Source organism: Labeo rohita, chromosome 3 (genome assembly GCF_022985175.1).
Source record: "Labeo rohita strain BAU-BD-2019 chromosome 3, IGBB_LRoh.1.0, whole genome shotgun sequence".
Classification (NCBI taxonomy): domain Eukaryota; kingdom Metazoa; phylum Chordata; class Actinopteri; order Cypriniformes; family Cyprinidae; genus Labeo; species Labeo rohita.
The window spans coordinates 7969870-7988958 of record NC_066871.1 but is presented as its reverse complement, the minus strand read 5'-3'; the positions used below and the strand labels follow the sequence as shown (position 1 = coordinate 7988958).

The window sequence follows — 19089 nt, the reverse complement described above, 5'->3', positions numbered from 1 at the left end:
GAGAAAATGACTTGTTTCTTTGTTTTTATCACTGCTGGGTAGGGGTGTGCAATATATGCACTACCAGTCAAAAGTTTTTGAACAGTAAGATTTTTAGTGTTGTTGTTTTTTTTAAGAAGTCTCTTCTGTTCACCAAGCCTGCATTTATGTCGTTCAAAATACAGCAAAAGCAGTAATATTGTGAATAAAAATATTTAGTGTTTAAAATAACTGCTTTCTATTTGAATATATTTTAAAAAGTAATTTATTCCTGTGATTTAAAGCTACATTTTTAGCACTCCAGTCTTCTGTATCACACGATCCTTCAGAAATCATTCTAATATGCTGATTTGCAGCTCAGAAACATTTTTTATTATTATTGTCAATATTTAAAACAGTTGAGCTTATTTTTTCAGGATTCTTTGATTAATAGAAAGATCCAAAGATCAGTATTTATCTGAAATAAAAAGCGTTTGTAACATTATAAACTATATATACCATTCAAAAACTTGGAGTCAGTATTTTTGGGAAAAGAAGTTATAGAAATTAAAACTTTTATTTATCAAGGCTTTTATTTAGCTTGTATTTATGCTTTAAATTGATCAAAAGTGATGATATAGACATTTATAATGTTATAAAGATTTCTATTTCAGATAAATGCTGTTTGTCTGAACTTTCTATTCATCAAAGAAACCTGAAAAAATTATACTCCACTGTTTTTAACATAATAATAATAATACATGTTTTTTAACAGCAAATCAGAATTATGCAATGACTTCTGAAGGAGCGTGTGGCACTGAAGACTGGAGTAATGATGCAAAAAAATCAGCTTTGAAATCACAGGAATAAATTACATTTTAAAATATATTCAAATAGAAAACAATTATTTTAAATAGTAAAAATATTTCACAATATTTAGTAGTGTGTATTTAGTAGTGTGATTTGACATTATCAAGTATATCAGAAAAAAGCAAACAAAAACACACCCAGAGGGTGCAGGTGTACACTACTGTGCAAGCACTTTCAGAGTTCACGCTTTGACTGCGTGATTTAGTCTGTAAAAATACATTTAGAATTCCCCCAAAATTCAAGATAAGGGGACAAATATGCCACCGTATGACTTTTATATGCCTCTCATATTTCTATCAACTGATGTAGTGAATAGCACACAAAGAGTGATGATGTTTTGTTTTGTTTTTTTCCCAAATATTAGCATGTTTGCAACTGCGATGTTGATTTTATAAACTAAAATCTAATAGTCTAATAAACAAGAAGTTAATATTAAGTGACTTGCTTTTTTTGACAGAAGTTCTTGTGTTTGCTCTGTTTTATAGAAAAGAAAAGTTTCAAATAAAGCCACAGCAGAACTGTTTTATCATATGAGCGACATATTACACATCCATTTTCTAAATACACGTCCACCCTGAACAGTTAAGCTTGTTGCAGTGTGAACTGACTTGCTGTGGTTGTTCTTCTAGGTTTGAGATTGAAATCGAGCCGATATTTGGATCACTGGCCCTGTATGATGTCAGAGAAAAGAAAAAGGTATGACTATACGTTCTTAACCTTGAAATGTTTGTCTTAGTTACTGAAAAGTATGTGGTGCCTATAACTCACTGATGAGGTCATTATCATTCATATGTTGTTTCCCTTTCACATTCATGCTCAGATTTCAGAGGATTTTCACTTTGACCTGAACTCCGATCAGATGAAGACCTTGCTCCGACCCCACAATCCACACGTAGCCATTTGCACACTGGCCCGATCCGCTATCTTCTCCATCACATACCCGTCTCCTGACATCTTCCTAGTCATTAAGGTAAGACCGGCAGTAGGGGGCAGTGCCACGTGTCCTTTAGAGGGTACAGAAGGTCAGGGTAGGACAAGTTTAGAGAGAGGTTTTTTTTGTTTTTGTTTTTTTTGTAGATTTTTCTGGTGGTGCCAACATTTTCAGTGGCCCTACCACAAAAATATGCATACTTTATAGAATATACATTTTCTGTATTTCTATTCCAGTATATGATACCTTTCAAAAGTTGGGGGTCAGTACAATTTTTTTTTTTTTTAAATACATAAATACTGTTATTCAACAAGGATTCAACTGATCAAAGGTAACAGTGAAGACATTTAGAATGTTAAAAAAGAATTGTTTTAAACCCATTCATTAAAGAATCCTGTAAAAATGAAACATAGTTTAATAGTTCCAGAAAAATAGCAAGCAGCACAACTGATTTTGACAATAAAGCTTATTTAAAGCCAAAATTATACAAATAACACTGAAGAATGACTGAAAAAGAAGAAAATGCACATTTTCCTGAGTCCTGATCTTCGTTCTGAAGTCAATTCTGATTATGTTGCATAACCTAAAGAGGGTTGTGCTATGAAGACAACCCATAAATACTGATAAACTGTAACAGATTGTTGGCAGGGATGGTTTAAAATTGGTCAAAAGTCTTAAAAGCAGCTACAGAAAGCGTTTAGTAGAGGTTTTGTTGCCAAAGAATGATCTAAAGATAATAAATTCAAGGTTTCACTTATTTTATTCTTTCTGTACTTTGAATGACTTAATAAAAGGTGAATAAGAATTGTGAAAAGTGCAGTTGTTTGTATATTATTAGTTTAGTCACATTGTGTTTATCTATAATTATGAGTTGAATAAAGTCAGAGTATATTATTTAGAAATCAGATATTAATTATTATTGATGCCCAGTTATTAATAATGGTTCTTATTATTATTATCAGTGCTAAAAACCGTATTTGCTGCTTAATATTATTCATCATACTTTTTGTTTGGTGATTGTTTTGTCACTTTTGGTTAATTTTACGTGTCCTTGCTGCACTACCAGTCAAAAGTTTTTAGTAAGTCTCTTCTGCTCATCAAGCCGGCGTTTATTTGATCCAAAGTACAGCACAACAGTAAAATTTTGAAATATTTTTACTATTTGAAATAACGGTTTTCTATCTGAATATATTTTAAAATGTAATTTATTTCTGTGAACAAAGATAAATTTTCAGCATCATTACTTCAGTCTTCAGTGTCACATGATCCTTCAGAAATCATTCTAATATGCGATTTGCTGTTGCTCAAAAAAATTATTTAATTTTTTATACAGTTGATCAAAGATCAGCATTTATCTAAAATAAAAAGCTTTTGTAACATTATACACTATACCATTCAAAAGCTTGGAGTCAGTATCATTTTTTGGGAGGGGAAATTATAGAAATGAATACTTTTATTTAGCAAGGATGCTTTAAATTTATTTTTTAAAATTGATTTCTATTTCAGATAAATGCTGTTCTTCTGAACTTTCATTAACTATTCATCAAAGAAAACTGTTTTCAAGAAAATGCTGTTTTCAACATTAATAGTATAAATGTTTTTGGAGCAGCAGTTCAGAATATTAGAATGATTTCTGAAGGATCATGTGACTGGAGTTACATAAGGCTAAAAATTCAGCTTTGAAATCACAGGAATAAATTATGTTTTAAAATATATACACTTAAAAAACAGCTATTTTAAATAGTAAAAATATTTTTAAAAATGTACTGTTTTTGTGGTACTTTGGATCAAATAAATGCTGGCTTGGTGAACAGAACAGACTATAAAAAAACACAGAAAAAAAATCTTACTGTTAAAAAATATTTTATTTTATGGTTTATCTTCTGTATCATTCTGTATTGAGTTTCCACAAAAAAATTTTGCAGCAAAAAGTGTTTTTAGCATTAATAAAAATAAAAAATGTTTCTTGAACACCAAGGCAGCATATTAGACTGTTTTTTTTTGTTTTTTTTTTAAGGACCATGTGACACTGAAGACTAGAATTACATTTTAAAAATATTAAAATAGAAATATCAAATCAAATAAATGGAAATATGACATTCCTATTGATTAGCTCTACCATAATTGTGTTTCAGCTGGAAAAAGTCCTTCAGCAGGGAGACATCGGTGAATGCTGTGAGCCGTACATGGTTATGAAGGAATCAGACTCAACTAAGGTAAGAGTGAACGTTTACATGAGGGTTTTTGCGTGTATATTTCATCAGACACATCTGGCATGATTATGGTATCCTCTGTGGATTTCTCAATTTGCTCTGGACTGCTGCAATATTTGTTAATCTTCTTCAATATGAGCAAGGTCCAGTAGATGCTGGATCCTGCTGACTGTCACTGTATAATTCTGCTGCCAAGTTGCTTTTTTCGGCTGTTTGAAATGGCATGATAAATGCTGCTTACCCATTACCTTTATACAAGACTTGTGTAATAACCCAGACAGATGTTCCAATAATTTAGTGGTTTTCACATTTGTGTGTGTATACGTGCAGCATAAGGAAAAGCTGGAGAAGTTGAGGACTCAGGCCGAGCAGATGTGCACTAGGCTGGGTCGTTTCCGCATGCCCTTCGCCTGGACTGCGATTCATCTGCTGAACATCGTCAGCAGTGTTGGAGGCCTGGACCGCTCAGATTCGGACTCAGACACGGGTATTAACCAGAGCCAACACATTTGAACTCAGCTAAGAGTTTGCTTTTTATTGCTTTCTTATAACAAGTCACCTTGAAGATGTCCCTGAAAGTAACACACACAAAGGCTGATATATTTACAGCTATATGTCTCTGTGTTTTTAAAGAGAACAACGGATGCAAAATTCACTTTTACATGGTGTTTGCATATAAATGTTTTAGCAGTGTGTGGACACAACCACCCTACAATGATAAAAATCCATTCACTCCTGTGTTTTAATCCCCAAAAAACCTAAATAGTCTCAATTGTCAAACTGTTTTGATTTTCTAAGTAGTATGATGTCATACTGCTCAGGCTCCGCCCATGATTGCTTATGGACTGTCGCGTATTAGCATATTTCAGTCCTCAGACAGTTGTACGCTGCCCAACAATGTTTCACAAGCAATGCAGGTGTTTTGTAGTTGGATGTAACAGTAAACACGTTTTACACCGCAAGCATCAGCAGCTGCTGTTGTGATTCTGTGCAAACGCTTCCAGTGTGAATACTCTCGCGAGTGTGAAGCTGACACGAAACTCAAGCTTGCGGTGTGAAACAGGCATAACATTCTACATTTTCTCCTGATATCAGAGCCACTGAGGATGTGTTAGTTTTGTTTTGATGGTAACGGGTCACCAAAAACACAAAAAATGTGTGAGCAAAGCTCATTGTCATTTAAAGAGACATGCACCGAAATGGGTTGCTGTGAACAGAGCTGTTTTTGACAAGGTAAAAAGGGTGTTGTTTTACACGACCATTGAGGAATTTTAGCCAAAGTATGTTGCAGACATTTCACAAACACCTTAAAGAATCATACAAACTTGGATAATGGGTATCCGATGTCTCCTTTAAGCCCTTTTCCAGTATTCAATAAATCTGCTCTATTATTCTGAGACATTTTGTCATTTAGTACATTTATTTTTTAGGTACAAGTGATGTAAAGTTGTAATATGTTTTTTCTTAGTTCCTTGTGCACACATAATATAAAATATTAAAATATAAGAAGATAACATGAAATATAATGTGAATAAAATGTTAAAATATAGTGGGTAAATAAAATGGAACATAGTAGTGGAAATAGTAGAGATTCTTAATTTTATGCACAATTTCTAAAATATTATCATTTAGTAACTGCCATAAAAACTTGTTTTGGATGGACTTGAAGATTCTAAACAATTTTTAAAAATAATTTTAGATAATTAGGAAATTTATTCAAGAATACACTACCAGTCAAAAGATGTTTCATGGTTTTTTTTAAAGAAGTCTCTTCTCCTCACCAAGCCTGCATTTGTTTCATTCAAAAAACAGTAAAATTTTAAAAATATTTGTACTATTTGAAATAGTTATTTTCTATTTGAATATATTCAAAAGTTTTATTTTTTCCTGTGACTTCAGGGCTGATATTTTTAGCATCATTACTCCTGTCACACGATCCTGCAGAAATCATTACAGTATTCTGATTTGCTGCTCTGAAAACATTTTACAGTTCAGAAGAACAGCATTTATCTAAAAGAAGAAATATTTTAATCTAACATAAACGTCTTTATCATCACTTTTGATCAATTTAAAGCATCCTTTCTAAATAAAAGTATTAATATCTATAATTCCACAGGATAACAGGAATAAATTACATTTTAAAATATATTCAAATAGAAAACGGTTATTTTAAATAGTAAAAATATTTCAAAATGTTACTTTATGCAGGCTTGGTGAGCAGAAGAAACTTTAAAAAACATTAAAAATCTTACTGTTCAAAACCTATTGACTGGTAGTGTACATTAAATAATTACGACATGATTAACAGTTTATATATAAAAATATATATCACATATATTGCGAAATATATTCATTTTTATTGCTATGATCTATGAACTCTTTACTGAGGTAAATGCAATGTTAGGTGACAAGTTCTGTACAAGCTGTTTTGTTGACATCTTCTGTGATTTAAACACAGATTGAGCAATTGCATAGACGACACTTTTAAGTTTATCCGTATCTTTAAACAAACCCACATGTATTTTTCATGTTGTAACTTGCAGTGAAGATGCAGCGTATGAGGAAGAGAGCAGTATGTTCTACATGTTTGAACAGCTATTCTGGTTCACACTACATTAAAGGCCGTCAAAACAACAGTTTATTTTGTGAATTTCCTGATCAAATTATCATAATTTGAAAGCTGTAGTTTAAAAATATAATAAAACACCAAATGAAAAATAATTCCCACAGAAAGTTAGCTGAAAATGTACTCACCCTCAGTCCATCCAAGATGTAGATCTTCATCAGATTCAACAGATTTGGAGAAATTTTGCGTTACATCACTTGCTCATCAGTGAATCTTCTGCAGTGAATGGGTGCCGTCAGAATGAGAGTCCACACAGCTGATAAAAACATCACAAGTAATTCACGTGGTTACATTTTATCAGAATCGGGAGAAAAATATGCACAGATCAAGCACAGACAGTATGAAAAAATGCCACAGCTTTCCACTTTGCATGATGTTAATGGAGTCATGTTGATTACTTCTGGATTATTATAATGGTTTTATCAGTGTTTAGTCTCTCATTTTGATGGCACCCATTCACTGCAGATTAATTGGATCTAATCACAATGTTGCTTAATTTTCTATGGCTAACAAAGTCAAGTGTTCTGTATGTCACACAGCATTACGTTGCATGACAAACAGCATTTTGTCATTCCTTACAGAGCGTAAGGGGACTTGGAATGAGAGGAAGAAGAAAGGATTTGAAAGGATGAGCGTAGGAGAGGACATGTGCAACTTCAGTAACTTCCGTCCGGCTACTCTCACTGTCACCAATTTCTTCAAACAGGTCAGTTCTCTATTCATGCACATGGTGCTAGTGTATTAGCATGATGTATTATTATTTACCCTCTGAATGAATGCTGAGTGTTTCTGCACTGCTGCAGGAGGGGGACAGATTGAGTGATGAAGACTTATATAAGTTCCTGGCAGACATGAGGAGGCCGTCATCTGTCCTTCGTCGACTCAGACCTGTGACTGGTACCTGTCCGCACTTATTTTTACTGCATCGTTTCTATTATTTAAGCATTTTATCACACTCTGTCGGTCTCTTTCTGTCTAGCTCAGTTGAAGATAGACATCTCCCCGGCTCCAGAGGCCCCTCACTACTGTCTGTCTCCAGAGCTGCTTCACGTGAAGCCCTACCCTGACCCACGCGTGCGGCCCACCAAAGAAGTGCTGGAGTTTCCCGCTCGCTATGTCTACACCCCACACACTACCTACAGGTCAGATAAAAGTATCTCAGAGTATCATAAAACTACATTCTAAGCCGTTATCCATTGATCATCTTCGATCAACATCAAATTAAATAAAATTCAATAATTTATACATATATGTATATGTGTGTGTGTGTGTGTGTGTGTATGTGTGTGTATGTGTGTGTATGTGTATATATATATATATATATATATATATATATATATATATATATATATTAATTTTTATATTGCAATTTGTATCTATATATTCAGACTTACCTATATTCGGATTATATATTCAGATTTACATTTATGTATTCAGATTTATACATATTTCTTATTTACTTCTCTATATTCAGAATTATAACTGTATATTCAGAATTCTGTTTATATATTCTGATTTATAAATCTGTTTTCAAATTGAGGTCTATTTTTACAATTTACATACACATCTACGTCTATATTTACAATTTACATGCACACAATTTTTATCTTGCAAATTGTATCTATATGTTCAGACTTAACTATATTTAGATTATATATTCGGATTTACATTTATATAGTCCGATTTCTACAAATACATTCTATACATATATATATATATATATATATATATATGTATATATATACACCAGTGGCGATTTCTTTAAGACTGCAAGGGAAGCTCAGCTTCCCCTATAATGTCACAAAATTAATGGTCAAATTATGTACTATTGTATTAACATTTTATTGACTAAAAATGCGTTAGAAAACGTTCATCTCAAAGACGAGCTCGTTCAGAATCAGTTAGATATAGCAGGTCGGCTGACTTGATTTTCTTCTCATACATTCCCGTAGCGTCACAGTGCATTTCCCCGTTGAAGCCCAGCGTCCATTGACTTCAATGGGGCTGCTTTGAACGTTTTTTTCAGTGCTTTGAAACTAGACGGTCATTGGATAAACGCTGCGATTATGTCCCGCCCACGGACGCTCAGCGTCTCTGGGGGTGAATGAGGAGCAAATGAGGAGTGGGCTGGCCTGGACTCCGAGCTTCTGCGTGATGATTGGAGGGTCTGTCGAAAGATTGCATCTCCTTTTGACTGACAGCGATTTTGTACTATAAGGAATCGCTGAAGCTATTCGCGCTCAGTCCCATCGTGGATTTCTCAAGTTCAGTCGAAATAAAACTGCTGCAACCTATTTCTTTATATTTGCTTGGCGAAATTGCTTGATTTTCATCATACATTTCACACAATTATACACCACATTCCTTGTTTCACTTTTACAGAGTTTAATATTTTTTTAGATCGTTCATTCATTCATTCATGTTAATATTTAATGTAGTAATCAATATATATATATAGATTACTACATTAAATATTAACATGGAGGATGACTATAAATTAATATAAATATATATATATATATATATATATATATATATAGTAATCTTGAAAAATTTTAACATAACATAATGAAACCTTATATTTCTATTAAAATACTTTAGAAATAAATAAATAAATAAATCTCCATAATAACCTTATTTAAATTGCAAAATATTTATACTATATAGTAGCATCTGACTAAAAGAAAAAATACATCATATTTTGCATAATAAAACTAAAGCTTTTTTTTTTACGATTGTTTGCATTGTGACTTACTTATGACAATAAGGCACATTCTTGTGAATAAATAAATAGACAATTTTACGATGTAGGCCGAAAATGAGCTTCCCCTATTTGACAGACCAGTAGCCGCCACTGATATACACATACACACACACATACATACATATATATACACATACATATATATATATATATATATATATATATATATATATATACACACACACATATATATATATTAGGGCTGCAACGATTAATCGCACGATGTCGTGAGGCGCGTTTAGTCAATGAAGCCGGTACTTTGATTAGTAGTAAAGCTCCATCACGTGCGTTCAGCTGGAGCGGCAAGTAATACACAGAGCCGTAAAGCACTGACAAGCTACGCCAAAGCTGAACGCACGTGATGGAGCTTTACTACTAATCAAATCATTGACTAAACGCGCCTCACGCCATCGTGCGATTAACTGTTGCAGCCCTGTAGTTCTATATATTCAAAATTTATTTATTTACTTACTTTTATATTTGACCAACCGTACATTCTGTGAAGAAGGTTATAAACAATTCTGAAAATAAAACTTATTTTATTTAAAGCTATGCAAGTAATGATTTATCGTACATAGAAAGACCAAGAACATTTACGTAGAAAGTAAATAAAAGTTTAATTTGTGCAATATTAATATTGTTTTAAAACAGAAAGACAAGACACACCACTTATTTTCCTTCAGTTATAAGTTACAAAGTATTAAGTTATAAGTTACATACATATATTATGATAATTATTTTTACTGCTACAAACACGTTATCCACTACAAAAAAGTAGTTAATCTTAATAACATTGAAATTACATGCAGCATTTCACAGTTTCAAATGTTTCATACAGAAATTCACTCTTCTTATGTTTCATGAAAGATGCTCAATGTGCATGTAAAATGACAGGCAAAGAGGACATCTGTGTCATGTTTATGAACATGTAGTAAGTGAGACCCATTTGCAGTGCTGTGAATGGAGTGTTGATGAGTGTTGATTGCGCTTCCTCATCGTAGGTGATTTTTAGTGGTTACACCATATTCTGAAATGAGAAGCAAGCACTGACATGAAGTGATGATTTTACAGGCAATCACATGTTTACTAGCAACTCTGGACTCAGGCTTACCTGTTTCTGTAAATCAGCCAGCTGCTGGTTTTGATTCTCCAATTTCAGTTTCTGTTCTTGTGTCCACTTCATCAGGTCCTTCAGGTTAGAGATGTGTTTAAGTGGTGTGCCCTGTCAGAAGGAGATATTCGGTTATTTTCAGGTAAATCTGTGGTTGTTTTCTTTGAAAGGCGGGTCTGTGTCTTCACTACCTTGATCGTGTCTGGGACAGAGCTCATTAGGTTTTCCTCCAGGCTGGTTAGTTTTTTCTTTAGCTGCGCCTCTTCCAGCTCCACCCTGGTGACTGTGTCTCTGTTCTCATGGACCTGAATCTCCAGCGCTTTCATCTGAGCCTGAAAGAAAACAAACAAACAAACAAAACAAAAAACAGCTGTTGAGCACACTGATCCAACTCCTCTTGAAACCAGCACACTAACTGGGACTAAGGAATTACTGTATAATTATAATACATTAGTGAATGAATATAATGAGATAATAATAATATATATATATATATATATATATATATATATATATATATATATATATTTTTTTCATATATAAATAATTTTTTTTTTTTAAATAGGATAAAAAATAAAAACATTAAAATGTTTAAAAAACATTAAAATGTTTATTAAAGAATAAAAAAAAAAAAAATATATATATATATATATACTACTAATTTTTCATTGTATTTCCATTAGAAAATTACCCTTAAAATATAATTAGTATAATTATAGACAGTGTAATTATAGCATAGACGTTTTTGCTTATCTTTGCCTAGAAGATCATTGGAGTGAAAAGGGGCACAACTTACTCCCTCCCCTATGCATATTAATTATAATGTTGTTAGTACTTTTTAGAACTGATGCCAAAGTGAACTACCTTTTCTGTTAATTAAGATGGTAATTTCAAAATGATCACTCTGTCATGAATGTATATCATTGGTCAAGTAACATATAGGCTGTACCTGAATGAGCTGGAGTTTTTCTTTGATCTGTTGCTCGGTTTTAGCAACCTCCTCTGTGTCGTGCCCCAGCCTCTTCATCTCGCTCTCAGTTCGGCTGATGGCTTTCGTGACGCGAGCCAGCCTGGCTTCTGTGGTCTGGTACATGTGGTGCAGGGATTCGGTGAACTGCAGCACTCCGTACATCAGGATGTTCACGTCATCCACGGAGGCCAGCTTTTCCCCGACAGACTTCAGCGGAGATGAAGAGACCCTGTTCATGCACAGAGCTGCAAACAGCAGGCATAAAGCTGGCTGCATCCTGTCCTCTTCTTAAAAATAACAAACTGTGACTGCTGCAGGTGCAAGGAAACGGGCTGTTTTAATGTATGTGCTTTGTAGCATGGTGCTGCCTTTATAAGCAGTGACAGGGTGTTGGACATTGGGAAATCAGCTGAGACACGGGCCTATCAGAGATGTGCTTTGGCTATGTGAAAGAGAGACCTTGACTTATGTTGGTCAGACAGATGTTCAGTGGTATTGAACCAGGGACGTGCTTCACGGTCTGCCAATGCACTTTTCTCCTTTGACCTCATAGCTACTCAAAGCACCTTCTGTCACAGTATCAAATGGACACTGTGCTATTTTAGAACTATATAAATAAGAGATTTTGAACGGTTGCTTCGTTAGTTATATAAAGATCATATTTAGCGTCACAGGAGGTCTGAGAGATAGAGGCCCGTATGTTCACGCTGCTACCACCTGTTCAGTGTTTGATTTGGGGTAAAGTCAAGTAATTTGCAGTGCCTTTCATGTCTATTTATGGCACTGTTCCTCGAAAATGCAGATGAAAGAGTAGATGTGTGTCACGTTTCTACTCTTGTTTAGAATAGAGCGGTCCAAAATGTTAATAGTTTTAATGACATGATGATAATCTCTCATGTAGTATTTGCTGAGAAAGCCACCAAATGAAAATAATTCAAGACATGATTGGGGCAGATGGATCCTCTCTCTTTATTTATGTCTAGATGCTTTACATTAGTAGTTGTAGACTTGACATTAGGAATTAAAGCTTAATCAGTGGTATTACTAGTTATAAACTTGTCTGTTTGCACAAATAGTTGACAGTTTACATTAGGAGTTGAAACTGAACCATTTTTATTAGTTTTTGTAAACTTGATAGTTTACATTGGAAATTGATGTTTTAACTGTTTTTTTAGTAGTTGTAAACTTAAAGTTTACATCAGGAACTAAAGGATTTGAAGTTTAACCGTTCATATTAATAGTTGTTAAGTTGACCATTGACATTGGGAGTTGAAAATTAACTATTTATATTAGTTGTTTTAAACTCGACTGTTAACATTAGGAACTAAAGCTTAATGGTTATATTAGTAGTTGTGAACTATTTTATACTGTTTTTTTTTTTTTTAACTTGACAGTTTGCATCAGGAATTTAGGCTTAGCCATTATATTGGTCGTCCGTTTACACAAGTAGTTGAAAATATGTCAGTTTAGATTAGGAGTCGAGGAATTTATTATGGAATTTAACCATTTAAATGAACAGTTGTTAAGTTGACCATTGACATAGGGTGCTGAAAATTAACTGTTTATATTGTTTTAAATTTGTTTACCAACAGGGTGCTGAAAATTAGGTGTAAATATGTTTTAAATTTGTTAAACAAATAGTTGAGAACTTGACATTTTACATTAAGATTTGAAACTGAACAGTTTATAAAGGTTTTTGTAAACTTAGTAGTTTACATTAGGAGTTGATGTTTTAACTGTTTATTTTAGTAGTTGTAAATTTGTTAGAAGTTGAAACTTAACCATTTATATTAGTAGTTGTAAATTTGACAGTTTACATCAAGAATTGAAATTTAACTGTTTATTTTAATAGTTGTTAACATGACTGCTGACAATGGGAGATAAAAATTAACTGTTTATATTAGTTTTAAACTTGACTGTTTACATTAAGAGCTAATGCTTAACTGTTATATTAGTAGTTGTGAACATGTCTGTTTAAACAAATAGTTGTACATTTGATTTACAACAATTTTATATTAGCTTTTGTGAACTTGGCACAACATACATTAGGAGTTAGAAATTAACCATTTATATTAGTTGTTTTAAACCTGACAGTCTGTATCAGGAATTAAAGCGTAACCATTATATTAGTAGTTGTAAACTTGTCTCTTGACGCAAGTTGTTGAAAGCATGACAGTTTACATTGGGAGTTAAAACTTAACCATTTATGTTATTATTTGTAAACTTGACCATTGAAATTGGGGTTTTAAAATTAACTATTTATATTAGTAGTTTTAAACTTGACAGTTTACATCAGGTCCTAAAGCTTCGCTGTAATACTAGTTGTTGTGAACATGTCTGTTAAAAAAAAGTTGTAAACTTGATTTACAACTAGTTTATATTTGTTTTTGTAAACTTGGCAGTTTACATTAGGAGTTGAAAATTAACTGTTAATATTAGTTGTTTTAAACTTGACAGTTTGTTTCAGGGATTTAACCTTAATCGTTAAATTAGTAGTTGTAAACTTGTTCGTTTACACAAGTAGTTGAAAATGTGACAGTTTACATTAGGAGTTGGAACTCAGCTGTTTATGTTAGTAGTTGTACACTTGACAGTTTACATCAAGAATTGATGTTTAACTGTTTATATTAGCAGCTGTTATTTTTACCATTTACATTAGGAATTGAAATTGAAATTTATATTTTATATGGTTTATGAGTTTAGAACCCAACCATTTATATTTGTTTTTGTAAACTTGTTTGTTTACATTAGTAATTGATGTTTTAACTGTTTATATTATAGTAGTTGTAAACTTGACAGTTTATGTCAGGAATTAAAGTTTAACTGTTTGTATTAGCTGCTGTTATCTTGACTATTTACATTAGGAATTAAAGTTTAAACCTTTATATTAATAGTTGTTAACTTGACCATTGACATTGGGAGTTACAAATGGACTGTTTATATTAGTTGTTTTAAACTTGGTTTACATTAGGAACTAAAGCTTAAACATTACATTAGTAGTTGTAAACAAATAGTTTAAAACATGACTATTTACATTAGGAGTTGAAACTTAACTGTTTATGTTAGTAGTTGTAAACTTGACAGTTTACATCAGGAATTGAAGTTTAGCTGTTTATATTAGCTACTATCTTTGACTGTTTACGTTAGGAATTTAAGTTTAACTATTTATATTAATAGTTGTTAACTGGACCATTGGCGTTGGAAGTTAAAAACGGTCGATTTACACAAGTAATTAAAAACATGACAGTTTACAGTAGGAGTTGAAACTTAACCATTTATGTTAGTAGTTGTAAACTTGACAGTTTATATCAGGAATTGAAGCTAAACTAGTTGTAAACTTTATCATTTATAGTTTGACCATTTACTCAAGTAACTGTAAACTTACCTTTGGCACTGCTTTTTGAAAGTTTGACATTTTGACAGAAATTGATTAATCTCGTCCCCCAGGTAGAATTTAATTGATTAGAAATGATCACAGATATTATTGTTGCAAATAATCATTGCTGTTTAAATGACTGTTACATTAAGTTTTGTAAAATTTTAATTGACCATTCTGCTGGAGTTTGATTGACGGGCGATCTGACCAATCATAATGTCAAATCAAAATTGTTAGACAAACAAATCAGACAGTAGAGTAGATTAACATCAGTGGACAAACTTGAAAAATGATGTGTATTGACATCTTTCCGCAGTTGAAATAAAATACCTTCTGATGTTCATTCATGTTTATTTTGTGCCACGTTAACTAGTAAAGAGTGATCTGTCACTACACATTAAAGAGTCACAAAACTGTATTTTATATTTATTGTTTGCATTTATTAAAAAGTGAAAAATTTGAAAGCTGAGACTTTGTTTCAAACCAAAAGTAACCTGCTCTGTCTTTCTGTCTTGTCTGTCGGTGCATTGTCAGTTTCCTCTTTGTTCCACAATGTATTCTTTACTGTGTGAGAATGTGATGTGTGGCGTGAGAGCGCCATGGCTTGTCAGACATAGTAACAGTAACTAAGGGGGGGGCGGGTCTTTGCAAAGGCACAATTAAAAAGCCTGTCTGTCTACATCAGTCCTTACTGAAAACTTTTTCATGAAATGCTAAAGAAATCATTCTGTTGCGCTTATGTGATACTCAAGGTTCCTTTCTCATCATCTCAGCATAGTTGAAAATGGTCGTGCTGCTCAAGGAAGCGTGGCAGTGCAGTGTCTCTTTTCAGTTTCTAAATCAAGCACACTTGCATTGCTAAAGTCCAAATTTGGTTTCAGAAATGGCCACACGGAAGCACCTTTCATGAGAAACTCATTTCACTGACTCAGTAGACTCTGTCTATTGTCTTTAGAAATGAAGGCCATGCTTGAGAGAGCACTGCTGTGTTGACAGAAGGAAACAAACTGTATGTAACCAGGAAATCGAGACTTTATATAACACATGTTATATAAAAGTATGAGTAGCACAGCTGAACTTGATAGTTTGCATCATCTACAGGCTGCTCCTAAACCATCGCTGGTCTGATAGAAAGGTGTTCATTTATTGCACGTGTTTGCTTCTCTCTCCCTTCAGGAACCTGTTGTACATTTACCCTCAGAGTCTCAACTTCAGTAGCCGGCAGGGTTCGGTGAGGAACATTGCGGTGAAGGTGCAGTTCATGGCAGGAGAGGATCCCAGCCAGGCCATGCCTGTGAGTCAGCGATCACACCCGCACCCTGTACTCGCTCACGGCTCTAGTCACACTGTCAAAGCGTATTCTTTTGAAAAGACAAAAAAACATTTGGGATTATGTAAGCACATCTGATACGATGATCTCATCGCTTAGATAAACTTAATTGTGCACAGTAAAGCTCTCCAGATCCGTGCCAAGAATATGACAGCGCCTCCCTAACACACATCGATCCATGTCACAGTGTTTTAGCTTCAGCCGAACACGCAGACTTCATATCTATTAAGAAGCGCTCTGGGAGATTTGGGAGATTTCAGTGAACTCGCAAAACCTTTTGCATTTTGTTAATCTAATCACAGATTTTAGAAACTCCCTAATAGTATTAGCGCTGCATTCGCACACCAGTTGCTCACTTTGAAACATCTGTAATGTATTTAGAGCTCAAGTGAGGCCATATGCAGTGCAGGTACATTAGAGGCTAAATTCATTTTGGGATAATTAGAAAATCCATCCACAGTGTTATGATTAGCGAGGGCAACATCATGGCTGAAATGTAACTCCCCAGTGACATCTAGTGGAGCCGTTAAGCTGTTATTCACCAGTGCAATGTGATTTCCACCCTCTGTACAGGTCATCTTTGGAAAGTCAAGCTGTTCAGAGTTTTACAAGGAGGCGTACACCCCGGTGATCTACCATAACAAGTACAAACCATTGTCTCATTCACTTTTCATTACAGAAACAACACTTCTTTTTTATTTTATGCATGTCTAGAATTGCATTACATTTCCGTAGTTCTTTTTGACTCAGAGGGCCTTCACTCTATCTGTCTATCTATCTATCTATCTATCTATCTGTCTATCTGTCTATCGTTCTGTCTATCTGTCGTTCTGTCTGTCTGTTCTGTCCATCTATCATTCTGTCTATCATTCTTTGTCATTCTTTGTCTATCTATCTGTCGTTCTATCATTCTATCTATCTGTCTGTCTGTCGTTCTGTCCATCATTCTATTATTCAATCTATCCATTTATCCACCCATCTATGTCTATCTATCTGTCGTTTGTTCTATCTGTCATTCTATCATTCTATCGTTCTGTCCATCTATCATTCTGTCTATTGTTCTATCATTCTATCTGTCTCTCATTCTGTCTATTGTTCTGTCAATCATTCTATTATTCTGCCTATCTATCTATCTATCTATATATCTATCAATCTATCTATCTATATGTCTGTCTGTCTGTCGTTCTATCGTTCGTTCTATGCATCGTTCTGTCTACCTGGCGTTCTGTCTATCATTCTGTCTGTCGTTCTATCTATCGTTCTACTGTTCTTTCTATCATTCTATCATTCCATCTATCTGTCTGTCGTTCTATCTGTTGTTCTATCAATCGTTCTATCTATCTATTGTTCTATCTATATCATTCTATCTATCTATTGTTCTATCTATCGTTCTGTCGTTTATCTATCTATCTGTTTATCTATGGTTCTATGTCTCTATCTACCATTCTATCGATCGATCTATCTATTTTTCTATCTTTCTATCGTTCTTTCTGTCTATCTTTCTATTCCAGTAACGTTAAGAAATATTACAATTTTAATAACTATTTTTCTATTAAAAACAGTTGGATGACAGTAAATAGTAACATTTCTGAAGGATCATGTGACACTAAAGACTAGTAGTTGCTGAAGTTTACTGTATTTTGTTCAGATAAATGCAGCATTGGTAAGCATCAGAGACTTCTTTCAAAAACATGAAAAAAATAATTTAATTTAATTCTGAAATTTTGTTTGGAAAATATTATATATACATATAAATATTATATGCAATTTTGTAATATGTAATCAGAAGTTTCAGAAAGTATGTTATTCAGTAAAAACAAAAGTTATTAAGGGGGGGAATTATGATTTCAGTTTAGATCTTTACTGTATTTATTATTTTATTTGTTTTTTTAATTTCAAATTGCATTTATATATATATATATATATATATATGGGTTATATTAATATTAATAATATCAACAGTTAAAAGGATAGTCCATGTCGTTCCAAACCCATAAGACCTTCATTCATCTTTGATCAGCGATGGACAAATTAAGATATTTTTGATTAAATTATATTTTTTTTTTTCTGACCCTGCACAGACAGCAATGCAACTACAATGTTCAAGGCCCAGAAAGGTAGAAAGGACATCATTAAAATGGTCCATGTGACGTCAGTGGTTCAACCATAATTTTATGAAGCTACGAGAATACTTTTTGTGTGCAAAGAAAACAAAAAGAATGACTTTATTCAACAGTTTCTTCTCTTCCGTGTCAGTCAGCAAGCATTCACAAGAATATCACAATGCATTTAATCAAAAATAACTTAATTTGTGTTCCGAAAATGAACAAAGTTCTTACGGGTTTGGAACAACATGAGGGTGAGTATTTAATGGTAATGAATTAATTTTCATTTTTGGGGGAATATCCCTTTAATTACTTAAATATGTTTAAATAAATGAAAAAATAATTAAAAGCATTTTGTTTTAAACAATGTTGTTAAAAAAAAAAAAAAAAAAAAAAAATTAATAATTTTAAGTTATCCAGCGGCTCTCTTTAGAAGTTTGATGAGGCCCCCTAGTGGGTCCCGACCCCCTTGTTGAAAACGCTACAGCCTTTTTCAGTCTCGTCTCTCCATCTCTGCAGGTCCCCAGAGTTCTACGAGGAGGTAAAGATGAAGATTCCCGCCAACCTCACCGACAACCACCACCTGCTCTTCACCTTCTATCACATCAGCTGCCAGCCCAAGCAGAATACCCCCTTGGAGACGCCGGTGGGCTACACGGTGAGAGAAAGACCCCCCTCTCTTCTCCTCTTCCTCTCTATCCTCTCCTGACAGTCACTCTCCCACAGCGCTGGAGAAGCGCTCCAGGCTACCTGATGAAACACTCACCTCCACATGACCCTGTCCCCCCTCAGAGACACCTAGAGCGTCATATACGTCACCTCCCACGCACTCTCT

The 19089-nt window shown here is 33.7% G+C and overlaps 2 protein-coding genes across 4 annotated transcripts in view; one reads left to right on the top strand and one right to left on the bottom strand.

Annotated features, from left to right (window-relative positions):
• Window positions 1-19089, top strand: part of LOC127160182 (dedicator of cytokinesis protein 7) — a 69107-nt gene that overhangs the window by 12152 nt on the left and 37866 nt on the right. For all 3 annotated transcript variants that reach the window (XM_051102853.1, XM_051102845.1, XM_051102837.1), the window contains exons 8-17: window positions 1458-1524; window positions 1649-1798; window positions 3895-3975; window positions 4303-4459; window positions 7180-7304; window positions 7402-7495; window positions 7578-7740; window positions 15996-16113; window positions 16723-16793; window positions 18774-18912. In XM_051102853.1, the coding sequence (XP_050958810.1) occupies window positions 1458-1524; window positions 1649-1798; window positions 3895-3975; window positions 4303-4459; window positions 7180-7304; window positions 7402-7495; window positions 7578-7740; window positions 15996-16113; window positions 16723-16793; window positions 18774-18912 (1165 nt within the window). The remainder of the gene's footprint in view (window positions 1-1457; window positions 1525-1648; window positions 1799-3894; window positions 3976-4302; window positions 4460-7179; window positions 7305-7401; window positions 7496-7577; window positions 7741-15995; window positions 16114-16722; window positions 16794-18773; window positions 18913-19089) is intronic.
• Window positions 9961-11798, bottom strand: angptl8 (angiopoietin like 8). Its single transcript, XM_051102872.1, has 4 exons — window positions 11423-11798; window positions 10665-10805; window positions 10474-10584; window positions 9961-10389 (listed from the first exon to the last, which is right to left on the bottom strand). The coding sequence occupies exons 1-4, from the start codon at window positions 11717-11719 to the stop codon at window positions 10378-10380; spliced, it is 561 nt and encodes a 186-aa protein (XP_050958829.1). The 5' UTR covers window positions 11720-11798; the 3' UTR covers window positions 9961-10377.

Bases quoted from the DNA above. Each gene is read 5' to 3' on its own strand.
- angptl8 (XM_051102872.1), bottom strand. From the start codon at position 11,719: ATGCAGCCAGCTTTATGCCTGCTGTTTGCAGCTCTGTGCATGAACAGG. The intron at 10,806-11,422 runs GTACAGCCTATA...GTTTTCTTTCAG, and splicing joins AAAAACTCCAGCTCATTCAG to GCTCAGATGAAAGCGCTGGA. The intron at 10,585-10,664 runs GTAGTGAAGACA...TCCTTCTGACAG, and splicing joins CTGTCCCAGACACGATCAAG to GGCACACCACTTAAACACAT.